The following is a 14,347-nucleotide window of genomic DNA, read 5'->3' on the forward strand; positions in this document are numbered from 1 at the left end:
AACTCTATCCTGTAACCGTGAGACAGAATGTCTCTCACCCATCGGTCTTGAACATGTGGCCACCAGGCGTCGCGAAAGCGGGAGAGCCTGCCACCGACCGAGGATGCGGTTCGGGGATGCCGTGAGTCATGAGGAGGCCACCTTGGAAGCAGTGCCTCCGGCGGTCTTTTGGGGGCGTGACTTAGATCGCCACGCATAGGAGTTCCTCTGGCCTTTGTCCTGTCTATTGGACGAAGAGGACTGTGGCTTGGCGGAGGGACGAAAGGACCGAAACCTCGATTTAATTTTTCGTTGCTGAGGTCTCTTAGGTTTGGACTGGGGTAAGGAGGAGTCCTTTCCCTTGGATTCCTTAATAATCTCATCCAAACGTTCGCCAAACAATCTCTCGCCAGAAAACGGCAAACCGGTTAAGAACCTCTTGGAAGCCGAGTCTGCCTTCCATTCGCGCAGCCACATGGCCCTGCGGACTGCAACCGAATTAGCGGATGCCACCGCTGTACGGCTAGCAGAGTCTAGGACTGCGTTCATGGCGTAGGAAGAAAACGCCGACGCCTGAGAGGTTAAAGATGCAACCTGCGGGGCAGACGTACGTGTGACCGCATTAATCTCAGCCAGACAAGCTGAGATAGCTTGGAGTGCCCACACGGCTGCAAAAGCCGGGGCAAAAGACGCTCCCGTGGCCTCATAGATGGATTTCACCAGGAGTTCTATCTGCCTGTCAGTGGCATCTTTTAGTGATGAGCCACCTGCAACCGAAACTACAGATCTAGCCGCCAATCTGGAGTCTGGGGGATCCACCTTAGGACATTGAGCCCAACCCTTAACTACGTCAGAGGGGAAGGGGTAACGTGTGTCAGTAAGGCGCTTAGTAAAGCGCTTGTCCGGAACCGCTCTGGGCTTCTGGACAGCATCTCTGAAGTTAGAGTGATCAAAAAATGCACTCCGTGTACGTTTGGGAAACCTAAACTGGTGTTTCTCCTGCTGAGAGGCCGACTCCTCTATAGGTGGAGGTGGGGGAGATAGATCCAACACCTGATTGATGGACGAGAGATCATTTACTAAGGCGTCCCCTTCAGGTGTATCAAGATTGAGAGCAACATCAGGGTCCGAGCCCTGAGCTGCAACCTCCGCCTCGTCCTCCAGAGAGTCCTCAAGCTGGGAACCCGAGCAGCGTGATGAAGTCGGGGAAGATTCCAAGCGAGCCCGCTTAGCTGGTCTGGGACTGTGGTCCGTGGAGGAGTCCTCCACGTGAGACCTAGGGTCCACCCCGGCCGGGGTGTACCGAGAGGGACCTGGAGGCGCCGATCTATCAGGGTCAGGGGCCTGTGTAAGGACCGGTCTGGACTGCAGGGCTTCCAGCAACTTGGCAGACCATTTGTCCATAGACTGAGCCATGGATTGTGAGAGTGACTCAGAGCTTTTCAGCAAAAACTGCAAACTCTGTCGCTGCCACCTGGACAGTGGAAGCAGGGGGGTCTGCCTGAGCCGAGGGGCCCACTAGTGACCGAGGCTCCGGCTGAGCAAGCGTAACAGGGGTCGAGCATTGCTCACAGTGAGGGTAGGTGGAACCCGCAGGTAGCATGGCCCTACAAGAGGTACATGTCGCAAAAAAACCCTGTGCTTTAGTGCCCTTGCTCCTTGTGGCTGACATGCTGTTGTGTCCTAGGAGCGTGATCACTGAGGGTATATAGAAAAAAGGGTATACAGCCCGGCCGAACAGAAATAAGTATATATATATACGTATCTATACCGGCACCCAAGGGGACCAACACCGAGTGACCGGTGCAGGCTTACCGACCGCTAAAAAGCGGGGTGTGTGTGCTCCAGATTCCCTGCCTGGTCTCCCAGAGCTGCAGAGCTGTTCTCTGTGATTCTCCACCGGCAGAATGTCCTAAAGATGGCTGCCGGAGCTCTCAGGGGAGGAGTGAAGCCATGGGCGGCGTTAGGAAAAGTGCGGGAATCTGGGGTCCCCACAGTGATCAGTGAGGGGGGAGGGAGCATACAGGATGCCCCGGCCCTCACATCCGACGTCAGGTCGGCTGTCCCGCCCCTATCTCTGATAGACAGGCCCGGGGGCGGGAGTTTTGCCACTAGGCCGCGATGAAGCCGGGGACTAAATTTAATACCGCGGCTGACAAGCAGGCGCGGTCGGCGCGGTAGTCCCCGGTCTTCACAATTCAGCGGCGTCCGGAAACCAGGCGCTCCATACACAGTCCCCATGGGGACACAGAGTACCTCGTGGATGCAGGGCCCTGTCCCTGAGGATAGATAAGCTCCTGTCCAGCAGATTCCCTCAGGGGCTGCGGAGGGAGCACGGTCCCAGAACCTGGATGACCGCTTCGGATCCCACTTCTAGCAGAGCCCGCAGGGATGGAGAAGGAAACACGCAATGAGGCTCCGGCCGTCGTACCCGCAATGGGTACCTCAACCTTAACAGCACCGCCGACTCAGTGGGGTGAGAAGGGAGCATGCCGGGGGCCCCGTGGGGGCCCTCTTTTCTTCCAACCGATACAATCAGCAGCTGCTGCTGAGTAAAATGGAGATGTGTGAGTGGATGTGTGCCTCCTTCCACACAAAGCATAAAACTGAGGAGCCCGTGATGCACGGGAGGGTGTATAGGCAGAGGGGAGGGGTTACACTTTTGAGTGTAATACTTTGTGTGGCCTCCGGAGGCAGAAGCTATACACCCAATTGTCTGGGTCTCCCAATGGAGCGACAAAGAAAAGAGATTGTTAGCTTATGTATTGGTCAATCCATGTAAGCCTGATAACCTCGACAAGGTGATCTCATTTTATCGCAAACCTAAATGCCTCTATGTGCGATTAAAAATCTGCATGTCTGGGCAGATAGGTCCCTGGCTAAATAAGATGGTGGACACACCCTGACTATGGGGCGGAGTGTTAGGTCAGAACAAATGCACTACAGCTATATCAGAAAACTGACCAGCATCTTCCACAAATGTGAGCAGGTGCCAACTGTTGGTTATCAGGCTCACATGGATTTGACAATACATACCGTATTTTTCTTATTATAAGACGCTCTTTTCCTTTCAAAAATGTATAATCTGAATGTAGCTTACCGGGGTGGTGGAGAAGGGTCACAAGAGGCCAGGGGAATGCTGCGGCAGCTGTGCAGGGGCTGTGGCAGCTGGTGCTGGGGCGGCTGTGCGATGTCTGAAGCCGATGTGCGGGGTCTTCGGTGGCTGCTGCCGGGGCGGCTCTGTGGTGTCTGCAGCAGCTGTGCGGGGTCTCCGGCGGCTGTGCGGGGTCTCCGGCAGATGTACTGGCGCTGTGGGTCAGGCGGTGAGGACTTCAAATAATGCCACTCAGAATCGGCGCATGCGCAGATTGAGCTCTCGGCTCAAGCTCTCATCTGCGCAGGCGCCGCTTCCGGACCACTGATCTCCCTCTAGCGGACTTCAGGAAAATGGAGGTGGCACTTGTGCAGATGAGATCTCGGCTTCCTATTGAACCTAGAGTTCAATCTGCGCTTACACTACTAGATTATAAGAAGAACCACATTTTTTTCACCTTTTTTGCTCTGAATTTGGGGTGCGTCTTATAATCCGGTGCGTCTTATAAAACGAAAAATACGGCAAGCTAAAAATCTCTTTTTGTCAATATTTCCAAAGCAGTAATGCAATGTCTTTTTACTCATTTTTCACATTAGCTATGTATTTTTCTCTTTTCTCCAATATTTTTCTAGCAGTATTGCAATGCCAATGTACCCTTATATTATTGAGTGCCACTAGATATGTGTTTGTCGATAAAAAAGTAATGGGAAGATTCACGAGCGCAGCAGGAAAGCAATAAGAACAAAATTTGGCCACTTTTGATCCCTTGACAGGGTCTCTTTAAAGACTAGCCAATTTTGTCTCAGCATTTTAGCTGCCATTACTTTATTTTTTTCACTGACCTAGTTGTATGAAGCCTTTTTAATGTTGGAGAAATTGCAACTTTTTTTTAGTGCTGTTTGGTTGAGCATACAAATTATTGTGCAAATTTAATATTTCGGTTTAACACAGTGTAAAATAATAAAATGTCTCGGTTGCCCATAGCAACCAATCACTGTGCAGCATGCATTCTGTATTCGCTTTTGAAAAATAAAAGCTGTACTGTAATCGGTTGCCATAGACAACAAAGACGGTCTTTCTTTTAGACAGTTTTGAAAAATCTGCCTCGGTATTTTTTTACTACATTTTTGCATCTTATTAAAGGATTAAAACATATTCTTAAAAAAATACAAAAAACAAATAATGTATTTGCATATTCATATATACTAAAACATTTTGGTCTGTGTCACTATAAAACTGACTGTTGCTAAGGCAATGCTAAGGGTATGTACACACATGAGATCTTTTTCAGGAGGATTCCACTTGAAATCCCCCCAAAAGTACTTACAAAAAGGCTAAACAGAATGAACATATGCCTTGTGATGTCGATAAGACTTGCTGTTTTGCCTTTTTGAGCTTCTTTTAACTGTCCTGCTTCGAAAGTCTAGAGAGAGGGTGAGTTAATTACATTTGATTTATTTAAAACAAAATGTAGCTGGGGACAGGTTTGTTCTCTAAAATTGGAAAACTCCTTAATTAAGCAAAACTTAAAAACTTATAAGATTAAAGGGGTTGTCCCCTACTCAGACAACCCCTTCTCAATCTCAGTGTTGCCCCTGGTAAAATAACAGAACGTAGGTAAGGAGATGGACATATTGCCCTGTTCCCTTTTGAAGGCATCAGGATTGTGCGTAATGTAAAATGTGTATTATGTCCTGCTTCATTTTGTAGTGTGAATTGTGATACACTTCTGACAAAAAGTTAGGGATATTTGGCTTTTCGCATGACTAGAGAAGACCTAAGGTCTAGTTTGTCGACAAGGTTGCATGATGTGGGTGTCCCTGCAGCTAGAAGAGAATGGAGTCAGTGATAGCGTTATTTGAAATATAGAGCAAGAAAGAGGTGATTGGAACGCAGAGTGATCCCACAGAGTCAGGTCAGTGGACTGAATGAGATTATGAGTGACCGAGGGAGACAGGACCCTAAATAAGACAGTCAGTAGTATGGCTGAAAGCAGCTTACAGCTCCTTAAAGACCAAAACCTGTTGATAATCAGAAGTCAGGTTAGATATGTGCTCACTATCTTGTGTACATAGTTGCCCTCAAACTTGTGTTGAGTAAAAGAATGTGTTTTAAGAACTGGTGGTCTCCCTTAAGGTACCGTCACACTAAGCAACTTACCAGCGATCCCAACAACGATAGGGATCGCTGGTAAGTTGCTAGGAGGTTGCTGGTGAGATGTCACACTGCGACGCTCCAGCGATCCCACCAGCAACCTGACCTGGCAGGGATCGCTGGAGCGTCGCTACACAAGTTGCTGGTGAGCCCACCAGCAACCAGTGTCCCAGCCCCCAGCGCCGCGTGGAAGATGCTGCGCTTGGTAACTAAGGTAAATATCGGGTAACCAACCCGATATTTACCTTGGTTACCACCGCACGTGCAGAGAGCAGGGAGCAGCGCACACTGAGCGCTGGCTCCTTGCTCTCCTAGTTACAGCACACATCGGGTTAATTACCCGATGTGTGCTGCAGCTAAATGTGCACAGAGCAGGGAGCAGCGCACAATGCTTAGCGCTGGCTCCTTGCTCTCCTAGTTACAGCACACATCGGGTTAATTACCCGATGTGTGCAGCAGCTACATGTGCACAGAGCAGGGAGCAGCGCACACTGCTTAGCGCTGGCTCCCTGCTCTCCTAGTTACAGCACACATCGGGTTAATTAACCCGATGTGTACTGCAGCTACATGTGCACAGAGCAGGGAGCAGCGCACACTGCTTAGCGCTGGCGCCCTGCTCTCCTAGTTACAGCACACATCGGGTTAATTAACCCGATGTGTGCTGCAGCTACATGTGCACAGAGCAGGAGCCGGCAGCACAGGCAGTGAGAGCGGCGGAGGCTGGTAACAAAGGTAAATATCAGGTAACCAAGGACAGGGCTTCTTGGTTACCCGATGTTTACATTGGTTACCAGCCTCCGCAGAAGCCGGCTCCTGCTGCCTGTACATTTAGTTGTTGCTGTCTCGCTGTCACACACAGCGATCTGTGCTTCACAGCGGGAGAGCAACAACTAAAAAATGGCCCAGGACATTCAGCAACAACCAACGACCTCACAGCAGGGGCCGGGTTGTTGCTGGATGTCACACACAGCAACATCGCTAGCAACGTCACAAAAGTTGTTCGTTAGCAGCGATGTTGCTAGCGATGTTGCTTAGTGTGACGGGGCCTTTAGTGAATGGGCTAACATCTGGTCCTGGCCAGCCAAGGCTACTGGGAGCATATGGCCTGCAAGGGCATACCACCCCAGTAGCAACAGCACCCACACCTAGCCAAGACCCCATCTTTCATGTAGCATGCCAGAGTGTAGAAGATGCAGACCTTGCCCACGACTACCGCCCCACGCCACACTACACTTATACTTATTTCTAGTGCTGGCACTGTTTCAGCAGTGTTAGGACCTGCTTTCATGGGGCTTACATGATATTACATCATGCAAGCCCTGTGCCGAATTAACGCCAGCTTCACTGTCCCTGCCTTTAGACGTATCAAACATCAATAGGGAGTGAGCAGCCAGCATTCGCTCTGACTTCCTCCTGATGTTCAATTCGTCCAAAGGTGGGGGGGAAGCCGGTGCTGATTGGGCGCAGGGCTGACATGATGTAACCATTTCATGTGAGCCCCGAGAGAGCGAGTGCAGACACTGCTGGAACGGCGACGGCACCGGACGTGAGTATGTGCTTTTATTTTAACAGTGGCAAACACTGAGATTAAGATGGGATTGTCCGAGTAGCGGGCAACCCCTTGGAAGGAATCTGGACACATATGGATGGGGACAGTTAGGCGACCTGACAGCTTCTCTTTAATAGCCAGTGTGAAAGGAATATTCACAGTCATTAGCAAGTTAATTTATTGGGTTACAATCCAGGAACCCCAATAATGAAAGTAAGTAACATTGGTCTTTAGCAGTTTCTTCTCACATTTGTGTCCGCTCCATTGTCACTAAAACATGTGAAATAAGGATAGGAAGTTTGTAAGAATCTGACAAATAGAGCAGTACGGTCCTAAAGCCCCCGTCACACATAGCGATATCGCTAGCGATATCGCTGAAACGTCACAGGTTTTGTGACGTATCAGCGACCTCGCCAGCGACGCCGCTGTGTGTGACATGTAGCAGCGAGCGGGCCCCTGCTGCGAGGTCGCTGATCAAAACGATCAGGACCTTTTTTAGCTCGTTGGTCTCCCGCTGTGCAGCACACATCGGCGTGTTTCACTGTGGGAGACCAACGGGCACTGACTCGTGTAAGCAGCGTACGCTGGTAACCAGGGTAAATATCACGTAACTAAGCAAAGCGCTTTGCTTGGTTACCCGATATTTAACCTGGTTACCAGCGTATGCTGCTTACAGGCAGCCAGCGCTGGCTCTCTACACAAGTAGCCAGGTTAAATATCGGGTAACTAAGCAAAGCGCTTTGCTTAGTAACCCGATGTGCACCCTAGCTACGTGTGCAGGGAGCCAGCGCTGGCAGCCTGTAAAAAGTGTACGCTGGTAACGAGGGTAAATATCGGGTAACCAAGCAAAGCGCTTTGCTTAGTTACCCGATATTTACCCTGGTTACCAAGCGCAGCATTACACGAGTTGCTGGTGGCTGGTCGCTGGTGAGATCTGCCTGATTGACAGCTCACCAGCGACCATGTAGCGACACACCAACGATTCCTGCCAGGTCGTATCGCTGGTGGAATCATTGGTGCATCGCTACGTGTGATGGGACCCTAAGACAGTGTACTAGGATAATGTTTACATGAGTCTACTGTCAATTAGTGGATAGCAGATAAGGTATCAGGGAAGACCCAACAGACACACAAGTCACGTCACAAAGTCATAACTAAGCTAGTAAGTGAGTACATGACAATGTATTTGCTGACAGTTTCTAAAAGTCATCAGCAAAACTGTGACAGTAGCTCTACACAATAATGTAAGTTTTAACTTATGAAAAGAACAAGATAAGTAATCCAATAACTTGGAGAAGACATTCAACTCTTTATGAAGAATATTTATAAGTTCTTTATAAGGCTCTGTTCAAACTTGCATTGGGGGCTGTGTCATGAGCCTGTGTCGTACACTCCTTAACATTGAAACCGGAACACAAAAAAATAAAAATTCAAAGGATCCGTTGGATGTGTGAAAGATATGCTAATGAAGAGAAAATAGAAATACATTTTTCAAAACATCTCAATTTAAACAGTATTGAGTATGAGCTCCAAAAAGCAGAAACACACACATGTAAACGTTTTGTGAACTGCATGAAGGGGCCTTCATGGCCTTTGGCCTTTGTGACGTGACAGTGTTCCAGGAGCCTGTGGTTCAACACAACATCTAGGATATCATTGGTTGACAACTGCAACAGAAGCTGCCAGCAGAGGATCTTGATAATTTATGTGCACAAATGCATTCAGCATGGCAGAACATGACTCAATCATTAATGACCTCACTGATAGCAGTCAAAGCATGTAAGTGTGGGCATTTCTGCGAGTGATGCTTATAGGACATAATGAATAAATGAAGATGTTTTGAAAATTTTCTTTCGATTTTTTCATAATTTGCTTAGCATCATCAATCCTGTGATTTTGATAATTCTACGACTTTTTCTTCTTGGTGTTGCAATTTCAATGTTGAGAAGTGTAGATTATGTTGTATTTGATGCAATGAATAGCACAGCTGGCAGTGTTTTCCGTCACATCAAAGTCACGAACGCCAAGATGGAACCCAACAGACCCTAATATAAGTCAAGGGGCTAATTGTCCACATTGGTGTATAGCATATGATAATCTGGATCATTTTAGATTTCTTGCTCCTATAACGAAAAAGAAATGTGTAAATCATGGTGCTGATGTGTATTCAGGCTATAATGACTTATCAGTTATTTGCACTTTTCCATAAGGCCACACTTAGGTTTGTGCTATTGTTTCTTAAGACTATATAACTATATAAAAGCATCCTACTGTATTAATCTATGATCTATCTTGAAGTAATTATTCTAAATCATATTTGCATGCTCAACATATTCTGTAAGCAAAAAACATATAATATATATGAAATACAAAACAGATATGTCATTGGCTGCAGAAATAAAAATCATTCTATAGAAGTACAATCTTAAAATGTGTGTTGACTTCTTGGACTTGCAGTTAATCTCAAAAGCCTTTTCCATATCCATCATAAAGATGTATATTGCAGATTTTTTAGATATTCTACATTCTACCTCTGGTAGAAATGCAGATCTTTGGTCTCTCTTGTTATGGATGCTCTTACCTGTCCACCTTTAGGCTGATACTTCATGTTGTCTGTAGATCCAATCTTGGACCTTATATTCTTCAAGTCGGGCAGTGGCTGATTCATTACAACCCGCATCTGTTTTAGAGTTGCGGGAGACTTGGGAGGTGTTCGTAAGATGGCAATTTTCTTATCAGACATTCCATATATGGCAGATTTTGGAGTTCCTGGAGTGCGGGGAGTACGTGAATAACTTGGTGTGCCTGGCGTACCAGGAGTTCGAGAAGCATAGCTTGGTGGTGTTCCTGGAGTTATAGCTGTGGACCCAGGCGTGGTAGGAGTAGATGTTCCACTCTTTCCTGTTCGACTCCAAATTGGCTCAGATCCTATGTAATTATTAAGACAAAATGGTACAAAAAGAACAATTAAGAAATTCTGACAAATTATTCTCTAGTTTTGCATTTTTCTAGTGTCCTTGTCACTATTGGTATCTTCAGATGTTACCTGCAGTCCATTCAGGTTACATAGTTCCTCAAGGATGTCATAACAATATGAACCATCACAAAAATGTTTGTTGTGTCTCCCAGCATATTTCAAAGAGCAGAGGACATATTTACAGACATCATTACAAAAGTTGTCCAGGTTTGGCAAGAGAGTCTGTTGTCACTCATGCACAAAGCAAGTAGTCAGGATTCACCAGAGACGGAGGTGTGACCGAGAATTCATGTGACCGTAAGTATGTGATTTGCATACTCCCAGCCACATTCCAACTAGAAGTGTGCAGCTTCACTCAATTCACTTTTGAAAGAGGCTGCGAACATCTAGTTGCAATGTGGCCAGTAGCATGCACATTGCATACTTGCGGTCTCATGACCTCCAGCTCCCGGTGCCAGCAAATTGTGATAGCTCACGCTCTGTGCAAAGTGAGGGTTCACAAGTCTGTAGTTACTGGACAAACCTGGATCACCGCTTTAAGGACCATAGAAAGACATAGACTAAACAGCATGACCAGTGTATGCTCATAAAAATGAGTGCCAGAGCCCTAAAAATGACTTTCAGTAGGCAACTGCTATGCATATTTCTGACTAAACTGACAAAAAAAACTGAGGGTGGCATGAGGACCTGAAGTTCTGTAGTGGGACCAGTGCTCACAGCCCAGCACCATGCAGCTTGGCATTTGCTGGAGAACAAGGGATTGTAGGTCTTCTATTGGTACATCATTCTCTTTACAAATCAGAGCAGGTTCCAGTTTGTTGGTGGGTCAGTGATGACCTGGGGATGCTTATACTTTGAGGGACACAATGCCATTGGTAACCTGACTGCTATTGCATTCCAGGATGAAATCCTTAGAGCCATTGTCAGAATTTATGCTGGTGCTGTAGATCTCGGGTACCTCCTCGAGTAGGACAGTGACTGACCTTATGTAGCCAGAGTGTGTAGACAGTTTCTGGATTACAAACATATTTATGCCATTGACTGTCCTTTAACATTTTCCAAACCTGAATCAATTGAAGAACCTCTGGTACGTTATCTATTAGTGCATCAGATGCCAAATAGCGCCACAGACTGTCCAGGAGCCTTCTGAGGCCCCAATCCATGTCTGGGAGATGATCCCCATCTGAAGTCTTATCAGAGTCATGCCAAGACATTGCTTGGAGTGTATACAGGCAGGTGGGGGAAATACATATTACTTAAATTCAAGCAAGATGAATTTGCTTGGGTTTTTAATGTGTTACCTAGATTTTGGGGGTGACATATACAGTCAGGGCCAGAAATATTTGGACAGTGACACAAGTTTTGTTATTTTAGCTGTTTACAAAAACATGTTCAGAAATACAATTATATATATAATATGGGCTGAAAGTGCACATTCCCAGCTGCAATATGAGAGTTTTCACATCCAAATCGGAGAAAGGGTTTAGGAATCATAGCTCTGTAATGCATAGCCTCCTCTTTTTCAAGGGACCAAAAGTAATTGGACAAGGGACTCTAAGGGCTGCAATTAACTCTGAAGGCGTCTCCCTCGTTAACCTGTAATCAATGAAGTAGTTAAAAGGTCTGGGGTTGATTACAGGTGTGTGGTTTTGCATTTGGAAGCTGTTGCTGTGACCAGACAACATGCGGTCTAAGGAACTCTCAATTGAGGTGAAGCAGAACATCCTGAGGCTGAAAAAAAAGAAAAAATCCATCAGAGAGATAGCAGACATGCTTGGAGTAGCAAAATCAACAGTCGGGTACATTCTGAGAAAAAAGGAATTGACTGGTGAGCTTGGGAACTCAAAAAGGCCTGGGCGTCCACGGATGACAACAGTGGTGGATGATCGCCGCATACTTTCTTTGGTGAAGAAGAACCCGTTCACAACATCAACTGAAGTCCAGAACACTCTCAGTGAAGTAGGTGTATCTGTCTCTAAGTCAACAGTAAAGAGAAGACTCCATGAAAGTAAATACAAAGGGTTCACATCTAGATGCAAACCATTCATCAATTCCAAAAATAGACAGGCCAGAGTTAAATTTGCTGAAAAACACCTCATGAAGGCAGCTCAGTTCTGGAAAAGTATTCTATGGACAGATGAGAAAAAGATCAACCTGTACCAGAATGATGGGAAGAAAAAAGTTTGGAGAAGAAAGGGAACGGCACATGATCCAAGGCACACCACATCCTCTGTAAAACATGGTGGAGGCAACGTGATGGCATGGGCATGCATGGCTTTCAATGGCACTGGGTCACTTGTGTTTATTGATGACATAACAGCAGACAAGAGTAGCCGGATGAATTCTGAAGTGTACCGGGATATACTTTCAGCCCAGATTCAGCCAAATGCCGCAAAGTTGATCGGACGGCGCTTCATAGTACAGATGGACAATGACCCCAAGCATACAGCCAAAGCTACCCAGGAGTTCATGAGTGCAAAAAAGTGAAACATTCTGCAATGGCCAAGTCAATCACCAGATCTTAACCCAATTGACCATGCATTTCACTTGCTCAAATCCAGACTTAAGACGGAAAGACCCACAAACAAGCAAGACCTGAAGGCTGCGGCTGTAAAGGCTTGGCAAAGCATTAAGAAGGAGGAAACCCAGCGTTTGGTGATGTCCATGGGTTCCAGACTTAAGGCAGTGATTGCCTCCAAAGGATTCGCAACAAAATATTGAAAATAAAAATATTTTGTTTGGGTTTGGTTTATTTGTCCAATTACTTTTGACCTCCTAAAATGTGGAGTGTTTGTAAAGAAATGTGTACAATTCCTACAATTTCTATCAGATATTTTTGTTCAAACCTTCAAATTAAACGTTACAATCTGCACTTGAATTCTGTTGTAGAGGTTTCATTTCAAATCCAATGTGGTGGCATGCAGAGCCCAACTCGCGAAAATTGTGTCACTGTCCAAATATTTCTGGACCTAACTGTATATGTATAAGAATTTCCCATAAATCAGGATTTGCTACGTTCAACAAAAGAGCTCTTAGAGTGCTTGTATGAATGTTTTAACAATGTCTGATTGAAATAGACCACATGATAAATAATATATACAATGCCATTGTTTCCTCACAACTACCACAGGATATTACATAATTTGCCTCTAAGAACTTGTAAATCATAAATTTAGACTAAATTATCAGTACAATCAAAACTTCTTTTATATACAAACACTGTTGGACATACTTGTGGTGCGTCTCACGGAGGATGTGCTGGTGGACAATGAGTTTTCTTCCTTATCTATAGGGATAATTTTCCTAGTTGGATGGATTGAGGAAGGTCTGGGCAGAGACGAACGTTTCTCTGGGCTCTTGGTCATTCCATCCTAAAAAAACAAAACAAAACCGGAAATATTAAGTATGTCTATTAGTATACATTTCTATTTTCTTAATGAAAGCAGATTTGTACTATTATATGCTTTCCTTGGTTAATAGCAGTTTAGTATGCGGAGATATTGTTTTTGTCTTAGACCAATTGGGGAAAAAATCTTGTGCCATTTGGCCAGTAGCAACTTTCACATAATACTGTGGATTTAGCAATCATTGACAAGCTGTGTGTAGAAGCGGATGCACAAGAGCCCGTCGGCAAAATCCTAATTCCTGACAGACCGCTGTAAAGTAATGTCATAATTTAACAAAACAGTATATTAGGTGTATGTAGCGACAACTGATATTTGTTTCATTCTGGACATTTAACCCTAAGGCTCTGTGCGCACTGGGAAATGGAATTTTCTTGAGAAAATTCCGCATGCTCTCAAAGATTACCGCACCCGCGGTAAAAAACCGCGGGAAACCGCACCCGAAGACCGCATGCGGTTTGCTGCGGTTTTACCGCGGTATTATTCGCGGTATTGCCGCGGTTTTGCCGCATGCGGGTTGGGATGTGCTTTATTGCATTCAATGCAATAAAGCACATTGAAAAAAAAAAAAAAAAAGTCATTTAATTCTGAGATAATAGATAGACAGAAGAATAGATAGAGGGATAGATAGACAGACAGATAGAGGGATAGATAGAGGGATAGATAGAGCACAGATCGCTGCATTTCCCACGGTCGGCAGTGAGTTCACATTACCGGCCGTGGGAAATGACCGGTAATTACCTCTGCTGTCTGCTGCTTTCATTCAGCGCTGTGTGTCAGTCGCGGCTGGATGGAAGCAGCGCAGGACCTGTGGATTACGCCGGAGCTTTGGTGCGGGAGGGGTTAATAAAATGGTGAACGAGGCTTGTTTGTTTTATTTAAAATAAAGGATTTTTCGGTGTCTGTGTTTTATTCACTTTACTTACGGGTTGATCATGTCAGCTGTCACATAGACGCTGCCATGATCAAGCCTGGAGTTAATGGCGGTGGTCCCCCACCATCATTAACCCTTTGTATTACCTTGCTGCCACTGCTACACGGCGGCAAGAAGAGCCGGGGACACGCCGGTATTGCCGCATAATGCATGCGACATTCCCGGGGCAGCTGCGGCTGATATTCTCGGCTGCGGGAGGGGGAGTAAGGCGGGGGACATTATCCCTGCCCCTCTCCCTCCCCAGCCTGAGAATACC

General features: G+C 46.1%; 1 protein-coding gene across 13 annotated transcripts in view; it reads right to left on the reverse strand.

The window, feature by feature from the left end:
* Positions 1–14,347, reverse strand: part of MAP2 (microtubule associated protein 2) — a 366,782-nt gene that overhangs the window by 18,575 nt on the left and 333,860 nt on the right. For all 13 annotated transcript variants that reach the window (XM_075317562.1, XM_075317560.1, XM_075317557.1 and 10 more), the window contains 2 exons: positions 12,986–13,124; positions 9,358–9,704 (listed from right to left, as the gene is read on the reverse strand). In XM_075317562.1, coding sequence (XP_075173677.1) covers positions 9,358–9,704; positions 12,986–13,124 — 486 coding nt within the window. The remainder of the gene's footprint in view (positions 1–9,357; positions 9,705–12,985; positions 13,125–14,347) is intronic.

This window comes from Anomaloglossus baeobatrachus, chromosome 7, assembly GCF_048569485.1.
Source record: "Anomaloglossus baeobatrachus isolate aAnoBae1 chromosome 7, aAnoBae1.hap1, whole genome shotgun sequence".
In the NCBI taxonomy this organism is placed as follows: domain Eukaryota; kingdom Metazoa; phylum Chordata; class Amphibia; order Anura; family Aromobatidae; genus Anomaloglossus; species Anomaloglossus baeobatrachus.